The 9,464-nt window shown below is 44.3% G+C and overlaps 1 protein-coding gene across 1 annotated transcript in view; it reads right to left on the bottom strand.

Annotated features, from left to right (window-relative positions):
- ACBD6 (acyl-CoA binding domain containing 6) overlaps positions 1-9,464 on the bottom strand; it is an 85,461-nt gene that overhangs the window by 56,008 nt on the left and 19,989 nt on the right. The window contains exon 4 of the mRNA XM_009892928.1: positions 8,104-8,186. Coding sequence (XP_009891230.1) covers positions 8,104-8,186 — 83 coding nt within the window. The remainder of the gene's footprint in view (positions 1-8,103; positions 8,187-9,464) is intronic.

Genomic DNA, 9,464 nt, shown 5'->3' with positions numbered 1-9,464 from the left:
CACTTCATTTATTACGGATCACTCTTTCTTCCATAACACCAAAGCAGAGGCCAGTCTCTCCTTGCTAGAGAAGTCCACAATCATCCTCAGTTACTTACTCCCGGGTGATCTTCCACGTCACAACCACGAGCTTAGGCTGTGCCCTCCACCCCTGGCAGTGATGCCACCCAGTCAGCCTGGGTGCCGGTATTTCTGCATGCCGCAGAGCCCGGGCAGCTCAGCCGTGGCCGCACCTTGTACCGCAGCACCAGAGGTACCAGCAGAGCCGAAGGTATAGGGCAGCGACAAAGCAACCATGCTGCAGGGTCTGCACCAGCAGAGAGAGGGCACGTTAATACTGACGTAGCAAAGCCAGGCGATCTTCCTACCACAGCCTCCAGACAAGACTTCTACAGTCTTTTCCTGAGGATATCATCATCTGTAACAGGGAAATGACCTGACACAGCTATTTGGATATGATTTAGCTTTTCTGGAATAACCACCTCTGCAAATGCTCTATATACCCCCCTTCCAAAAAACCACTTTTCTTTCAGAGGTCTCCACAATGGAATTAATCCAGAACAGCAATTTCCCCACATGAAGATAAGGTTTTGGGAAATTTTGTCTTTCTGCTTGCATTTATTTGTCAAGCTTTAAACCATTCCTCTGCCCCCGATGCCCCCTTTAGAAAGAAAATTAGCATATATTATCTCCAACTTTTCTATAAATATTGCCAAAGAGAAATGAGCCCTTTCCTGAATAAATTTGAGAGAAGTCCATACAGTCCTAAGAAAGACATTTTACCTGCAAACTAAATAGTATGTGAAGCTGTGCTTCAGACATTTAAAACAATTTCATCTAGTCATGTGGCAAAACCAGAAAGGGAAATGGAGAAAAGAGCTCAGAGAAGTAAAAATCAGATTTTTGGAGAGACCAATACTAGGGAAAAAGCTCCACTTGAATAGTGAATGGAATAAAGACAAGTTACTGTTATTTGCTAACTTTGCATTTAAAACCACAGAGGGCAAGTAAGAAACAACTTGAAAATCTTGTAACTCAGAGATTTTCTTCCCCCCCTTCATTGCACATGTGCGTATGTGTACATAGTGAATAATCCCTCCACTGTAGTAGCTACAGGAAAACAACAAGGATGCAGTGTTTTCATCAGACCAGTTCCTAGCAGAAATTTGCAATCCACATAAAACTGGTAAGAGTCAGCAGCAAGGCCTGGAAACTGGTAGAAACAGTCTAAAACCACACAGACAGAGGTACATCAGAAATACAACAGTAAGTAACACTGCAAAGACATTGCTCAGATAATGGGGGGGGGGAAATCATAGGATTTCTATCAGTATTTTCAGAAAAATCTCAATTTAAATAAAAATATAGCATTCAAAACATCTTCACATGGGAAAGACCATGAAACTCAACCTAAAGGAGATGTGCACAATTATTTAAAACTGGTAGTTAAAAGGAAGAGCGAGATGCAATTTTGTTTCCATGTCTGATACACATGCACTGGCACTTTTTGTTGAGCTAAAAAAGTCTTCAACTCAGCGACCACTTGACTGTCAGTAAAAGCAGTGAATGTGTTTATATCTATTTCTTGAGGATGGCCAGAAGGGTTTCTCTTCTCCCTTGCTGACACATGTTCAACTCCCAAAGCTATTTTATTTTGCTCTCCCCTGTCCCCAGTAAGAGATGCTAACTCTGATTTAATGTTGAGCTGAAGCATACCTGTTGCATGCAGGTAACACTTGGGCAGCTTTTTCATTCTTGAATAAAAGGAAGCGGAAGGACTTAAACCAAGCCATCTCTTCCCAGGCTTGGAAGGCTTCATAAGCCTTCTTCATAAACTGTCCAAAACAGATGTTTTGAGCCGACAGTTTTTAAACAGCTCATGGAAAAGATCTTCCACTGGTTAATCAGCCTTCACTTCTTACCTGGAGTGCTATAAACCTATTTGCTTCCTAAACAGCCACCGAGAATGCCATGAAAAAGGGCACAGAAGAGACCTGAAATTCAGATATTCTACTCTTGTGCAGATAGCATCCTCCAGGTTTGCCGCGTCCCCTTCCTCCCCCCTCGCAGGTTACCTCCAGCACAAAGCTCTAGGCAGAGGGCTGCGATCAGGTGCTATTTTGGGCGTCCTCTCCCCTTTTCCCGGGGCTGATCCAAGCCACATCCCAGCGGAGATGCTGCGGGGTGGCCCCTGATGCCACTAACAGGTGGCTTCGCCCGTCTGCTTGGCACGGCGCTGCCGAGCGAGCGGGAGCGCGGTGGAGCGGAGCAGGCAGCACGCGGGGAGCCGAGAGACACTCGCAACACTTACTGTTTATGTCAAGGCCCTCGGCCCCCAAGGGACCCATTTTCACATAATCTATAATTATCTCTTCGCTTTAATCGCCTCGTCACTTCTGAGGCTCTCCTGGGCACAGGAAGAGGAAAAGCTCATTAACTGAACCTTTTCTCCTCTCTCCAGCCACCCATAGCTTTTAATTGCTTGGTGTTGTTATTATCTATCAGTGCAACTGGGATCATTTTCATAAGAAAGGGTGGAGGGAGGGAGGGAGGCAGGAGTGGGTCCCTGAGGTATGCACCACAGACAAACCTTTGCTTTCTCAATTATTTATGCCAGCTGAGGTTTTACAAGCTGAATAAATCCATAACTCAAGTTTATTTTGAACCGGCAGGCCATCCCAGGGGAAGTGTTGCCCACTTGCCGGCACACTCGCGTGCCGTCCTCCGAGAGCAGCGGGGACATAGCAAGACATGTGTCATCCAATTCCCCACCCGTTGCTGCGCCGCCGCATGCACTTTGGTAGATTAGAGGCGGCACCGGAGAGGAGGTGGCCGTGCAAACCCCAAATAGAAGCCGCCACCAAAGGATGTGCTCTCCCAGAGGGAAGGCAGGCCTGAGCCAGGCTTCCCCTTTGCACAACAAAGCAAAGCCCCAAAGGTCACCACTCCGGGGACAATAAAAAGGGGGGGAAGCAATAAACTTGGCAATCATCTTGAAGTCAGGGACCTGCCTGCTAAAGATGACCAGAAGACCATCCATTTCTAAATAACACCGACCTGAAAAACACAACCAACCAAACCCCAGCTGCCTGGACCCGCAGGTGTTTTGTTTGAGGCGCGCCACGGCTGAGCACACCACGGGCTGCTTGGGCTCCGCAAAACCGGGAAAGCTCTTCCACAGGGACTGCACAGCCCGGCATTTGTGCAAGCGACAGACATCTGCGGCACAGCCACCCAAATGCACGCACAATACCAGCGCAAGCCTGTAATTCCCAACACGGCAAGGATGCCGGCTCCCACACCTCCACGGCTTTGCACTCATTTCCAGCACTGGTGTTGCAGAAAGCGGGACTGGAGGGAAGAGAACAAAACCCCAGTCGTGCTCGTCTCAAAAGCTGTCGCCGCTCCAAAGTAGCATCCTTGCAATGGATGCTGGAAGTAGCTCTTTAAAATTCAGCAGCCTTTGTGCCTGACCACACGCAGCGACCTCTGGTATTTTCTGCCAAAACAGTTCATTTGTCTCACACAACAACTAATCAATTCCCGAGGCCATCCATCACGGGAGCTCGCGCGAGCCGGCCCGGCAGTGGGGCCAGATGGCTGCTGCGTTAGTGGGATTAATACAATTCTGATAGATTACACGGCATCAGGCAGGCTCCCAAATATGAGGGGTGCCTGCTCCGTACCCCGATCCTAAACGAAGCCCCGCTCGCGACCGGCATCACTCCTAAGCATCACGGGAAAGCGCAGAAGTTTCTACAAGAGAAGGGCTTCTTCAGCATCCCTCGGGATGGCAAAATTGTAAAGCCAAGCTCAGGGAGGCCTCCGTGCTGACTGGCGGACGTTGTTCCCATCCCAACACACTGAGGCCGTGTGGAAGCGGCCCACGGCAGAGTGCAGGAGGGCTCCTCCAGTGGAAGGGGAAAGGGACACGGATGCGTCTGGCAACATTATTCTGCGTTCTCCATCTGCCAAGTCAATGCTTTCGTTTCCTGGAAACACTTGTAAACTGCCTACCCCCTCATCCCCGCTTTAAAGTTGAATTTCCAATGCTACAGTATTTTTGGCATCTCCCTCAGTTTGTGTCTAAGATTAGATTTATATTGGTGACACATCAGTCATCCTCATCTCACTGCTCATTTCCCAGGTTTGTGAAACTGTAATTATAGCTATTTGATCATGAAAGAGCTCAACTACTACTGCTTTTGTTCTGGTAATAAGATCAGAAAAGAGACAGAAAGCTTTATGCAGCAGTAGAAAACCCCACTGCTATACCCAGCCTGAAATCACAGATAATTTCTAAATCCTTCCTTCCAGAGGAACCTCCAAGTCCCATCATCAGTCACCAGCATGCATTATTTTTATGTAATGCCCAAAGTGAGATAAGTGATTTGCAGAGAAACACAGAGGCAGAGCACTATGCTAACACATTCTGCAACTGCTCCCCATTAGTCACTGGGGGTACTTGAGCTCTTTATTGCCAGGGTTTATTAATGACTCCTAATTGATGATCAGTGCCCAGCACCCCAAAGTAAATAACTGCTATGCCTCATTAGCTCAAGAGACCTTATCCTGATTTGAGGATTGATCTATGAACACACAAATTGCACTGATTTAACCGAATCTCTTTCTAAATTGATTTAATTAGATCGGTATAACCTGTTTCTATGGATGCTCTTGAATTTATTTGGAATCAGTGCAATGTACTTCTGCGAGCCAGACTGACCATTTTTCTATCTTGTTCTCAAAGCAGAAACATTTGAGATAATTAGCGATAAGGCAAAATCAGCCCTGCCACCATCCCAGTTCCTCCTACTTCTGATCCACCTGACTTTAGGGTAGGGTATGGTTACTCCACTTTGTCCAACAATTACAGATTTACACCCTAAACCCCAAAGCATGTCATTCCATAAAAGGAATGTAAACATAATTTTAGACGCTCAGTTTGAAAACAATGGCATTGCTGGTTTGCTAATTTACTGCCGATGGTAAACTGGTGGTTTACACTATTTAAAATGAGATCTCTCATCTTTCTATCATATAGCAGGAGCTTGAAGGAGGCTAATCATTTGTTAAACTGTTCAAAAGATTCTGGTAAGAATAAAATAAGTGAATCTGCTCATATGAACCTTCAAAACTCTGCACTTGCATTCTTGTCTATCTCCTGGTGCAAGGCAAGGTTGTGAAGATTCCGGGGCTCCAGATAAATTAGACAGCCTTTTCCTGCCTTTGCATCAGCAGAATCCTAAAGGGCTGTGAGGCTAATCATTTGTTAAACTGTTCAAAAGATTCTGGTAAGAATAAAATAAGTGAATCTGCTCATATGAACCTTCAAAACTCTGCACTTGCATTCTTGTCTATCTCCTGGTGCAAGGCAAGGTTGTGAAGATTCCGGGGCTCCAGATAAATTAGACAGCCTTTTCCTGCCTTTGCATCAGCAGAATCCTAAAGGGCGTATGGTAGGCTGCGTTTGGCAGAGTAATGCCTGCTGAGAAATTGCTTTCAGCGGTCTGTCAGAACCCAGGGCTGATGAGGACTCAAGTTTTAGTTTTTAGTACACAGAATATTATTTTTTGCTTATTCCGGGTTCCTCAATAGGATAAATATTTCCCTGTTATAGGATCATATCAACAGCCCTGGGAAACAGAGACTAAAGTGGTTTGATTTATATTCCCATTTTTGCAAGCTTGTTATGAAGGTTCAGTAAGGCCCACCATAGACAACTGAGTCAATAAAATAGTCTGCAAAGTTCCTTTTCTCATATCTTTGGTTTCGAAGTAGTACACAAATACACACTGAACTTTCAGCGTGGGACTTACCAGTAACTATCAATGTGTTTAAGTTTATGCTGGCTCAAGCTATTAAGTTTTCTGTCCCCTTAAACATCTAATTTTCTTCCTCTACAGAAAATGCCTTTTTTCGATTTACAAATGCACTGAAGTATTATTGAATGCTAATCTTATGGTCTTGTAAGTAACCACTCACAGCCTCAGAAAAGTCACCCTTCTCAGGTGAGCGGTAATACTATCGAGAGAATTCACTCCATGCTTTAAATAAACTTGGATGCCAAATTGAACGCCTAGGCCCGTCCTTCTTTGGCTCATCTGCTTCCAGATTTTGTACCAGTGCAATTTTGCTGTTTAGGGCTATGCTTTTACTATTATAATTATCACCATTAGAGACGTGCCTATACTTGTGCACATTTATTCCCTGTTGTAGTAAGAGAACGAACAGTAGACAAAAGTCGTAATACACGAGCAACTGCACCGAGAAATCTGAAGCTGTACAACCTGCATGTGGGTGAGATTATGACGACACTTGCCTACTTCCTATCTCGCAACTGAAGACACCAATGCCTGCGAGCCAAGCTGTGCTAATGGACCACATGAGTTTCCATTCTGCCAGCAGAGACAGGAAACTTCATTTAACTCACTTTCAGCAGAATCACCCTATTCCAGCTGTGTCAGAGACTACATCTACCTACAGCCAATATAGCTATGCTATACTAGATATACAGCACATATTTCCTCATGGTATGTGTGGGAAAAATGTATTCAGAGATGTACTTACCTTCAAGTCCTGCGCAAGTCATATTCTTATGGAAATAAAGACAAAAATATGACAAGAAGATTTAGTCAAGCCAACCAGGGTAAACTCTGTTTTTCTGTATATTGTGCTGTATTTTATATCCAAGAAGGGGCGCAGGCAGTACTTGGGATAGCCAAGACGCCAAAAGCACCGTAGGACTAAGCATGGCTCACACTTAGCACCCAACACTGGGCAGCACTGACATGTTCCACTCCTAAAAGAAAAGCTCAAACAGGATTTAAACCACAAGGTCAAACTATGGCATGAAGGATGTTGGCCAAGACTTACGTTGACAGAGCAGGGAAGAAAAGGAGCTTGTGGCTAGGAGAACTGCTATTCCTCAGAGAGTGCGTTAAAACAAGATCAAACCTGGCCACCTCTGGTCAAGGTCCAGGTGCAAGTTAAAGATGTGTTGGCTCTCCGTGTGAGGCGGAGAAGGCTACTTCTGGCCAACTGTTCCATCTCACTATAAAGTGGATTGCAACACTGAGGGAAGTGCCTGCACTACTGCTGAGCACAAAACTGCCGCTGAATTTGCTTACTCAGAATGCAGCCTTATCAATTTGCACCTGAGTTCTTTGCAAAGGGTTTGGAGCCACCTGCTCAAGATTTATTTTTCGTTAGTTTGTGACAACAAGTCAAAGAAATGCTGTGTTAGAGTTTTAACACTTCAGGCAAATTCTCAGTAAGCTTGGGAGGCTGCGTGTAGAGAAATCAGTGTTTATCTTTTAAATTCCTGGGACTAAAATGATGCAAGACATTCAATAAAACAAATGGGATCACATACACATAAATGGATGACTGCAACACGACAGCAAACACTGCTCAAAAATTTAGTCTTCTCTGACTGTTCACCTTAACTAAAAATACGATTCCCTATTCTGAGAGATCCTCCAGACAATCATTTAGGTATTGGAGTTAATATTATACCCATGATTAGTAGTCTGGAACAGTAAAAACCAACCAAACAAGAAAACCCAGCCGTCCTTACTCAGTAGCTAATGTCACTTACTACTTGCACCTTGACAGTTTTTAAATAGCAACCATTCTAGTTCAGTAAATGCGTTTCTGCTATGTGAGCTGTGGAAGCTAGGAAAAATTAAATTTGATATAAGGTACAAACTCTCCCTGAAGGCAAACACTGTCCAACATTAAAACCTTCACTGAACAACCCTTAATGAACATATTGGTAAAGAAATAACTGCTTGAAAAAGGTAGTGTCTGAATAGCTTTCTATTAAAGATATCCAATATTACCTTTTTTTAGCCATATAACTGAAAAATGGGAAGCCTTGCCCTTCCCCCACATCTTGCGCTAGGGAAAGGTTACTACCTGGCAATGATACAGGCAGTTATTGATTTAAATGATTATGGACCTGAAAAGTTCTTTCCTGTCATTTATTATCCTGTTGTAGTTGCCACCACACTTGTGCAATATTGAAAAAAAAAAAAAAAGGCTTAACAAAATGACATTAGAAAAATACTGTTTTAACTGAAGTCCAGCACAAATAATCACCTGATTGTTTCTTCTTGATATAATGAGCTGACAACAGGGCCTCCAAATGCAGTTTTGCTTTCCTTTCCCCTCTTCTCTTCTGTCTGAAAGAAAAAGAAAGATTGGTCCAGCATCCTTGCTCCCATCCCGTTCCAGCCTGTGCCACCCCTCTGCCATCTCCCACCCCTTCCCCTGCCCCAGAGATGGGATCAGCCCTCTGGAAGCCTCATCTTCATGGCAGACGGTACCCCGTGACCCTACTCCATCCAGAACAGCTGGATGGATCTCTCAGCAAAACCAGATCAATGCTCCTCTGAAGGTGGCCCAGAAGGGTCACACAAAAGGTAGGCTTGGTATCCTCACCGTCCCACTCACAACAAGCCAACGCGTTGCCTCCTCAGCACTCCCAGCCATGGCCCCTTAGGACCCAAAAGCTGAGCCTCTGTGAGGTAGCATAATGTTACGTTACTAGATTGCAAAGCTTGCCTTTATAAATCTATTTAATATAGATTTAAAATTAAATTTTATAATGGGCAGCACTTCCAAATGATTTACTCCCAGGAACTCTAGGATTCTGCATGTTTCCCACCATAATAGAAATGAACAATTAGAATAATGATTGATCGATACGGAGCCTCAGGCCTACCTTTTCAAAAAAACATCCTGCAGCTTGGGCTCTTCAATTGCCTGACTTTACATTGATGCCGGACTTTCAGCAAAGGGTAAGTGCCTGCTGTCTGAAAGCCTGACCCTATTAGGGGGTACAGGGCACCAGAAACCCTAACTCTTCTTAGGGCATCTAGCATCTTGGCCTTCGGGTAAGCGGTCAAAACTGGTTTGCAATTCGCAGCAGTAATTCCTTATAAAACCAGCCCATTAATTGCAACACGCTGTTGTCAGTAGACAGGTCTGTGGCTTTCCATGGTGAGAGATTATCACACCCAGGGTGAATAAAATCAGAAACACAGGGAAAGCCGTCCCAACCTCTAGCAGTCTCTCAGTAGCTGCAAAACATTGCTGCTTACGCCAAAAAGCATTGCTGCCTCATCAGAATTCTACCTAGAAAGATGTTGATTTTTTTAAAAAATAAAACCTGCGTACATTTCTTTTTCTTCCTGTTCCCTAGGTTGCTTTTGTTTTAAATCAATCTACTGTTTCCCCACAATACATTTAGTTTTACATTTTGCCCAGTTTGAGCCAACCAGTTCCACTTTTCAGCTCTCCTGTACCAGCCCAAAGCCATAATATTTGGGTTTGCAGGTATCCGATGTACTTGTTTATAAGAAAAAAATGGAAAGGAAATTGGCTTCAAAAACTATCCTACGGTGAGTAGGCTTTCTCTAATTTAGAGTAAAAGGTGACATGAAGTTCTCCTTTCCTGA

The sequence above is a fragment of the Charadrius vociferus genome, unplaced genomic scaffold (assembly GCF_000708025.1).
Source record: "Charadrius vociferus isolate BGI_N301 unplaced genomic scaffold, ASM70802v2 scaffold39, whole genome shotgun sequence".
Taxonomy (NCBI): domain Eukaryota; kingdom Metazoa; phylum Chordata; class Aves; order Charadriiformes; family Charadriidae; genus Charadrius; species Charadrius vociferus.
This window is presented reverse-complemented; position numbering and strand designations above follow the sequence as displayed.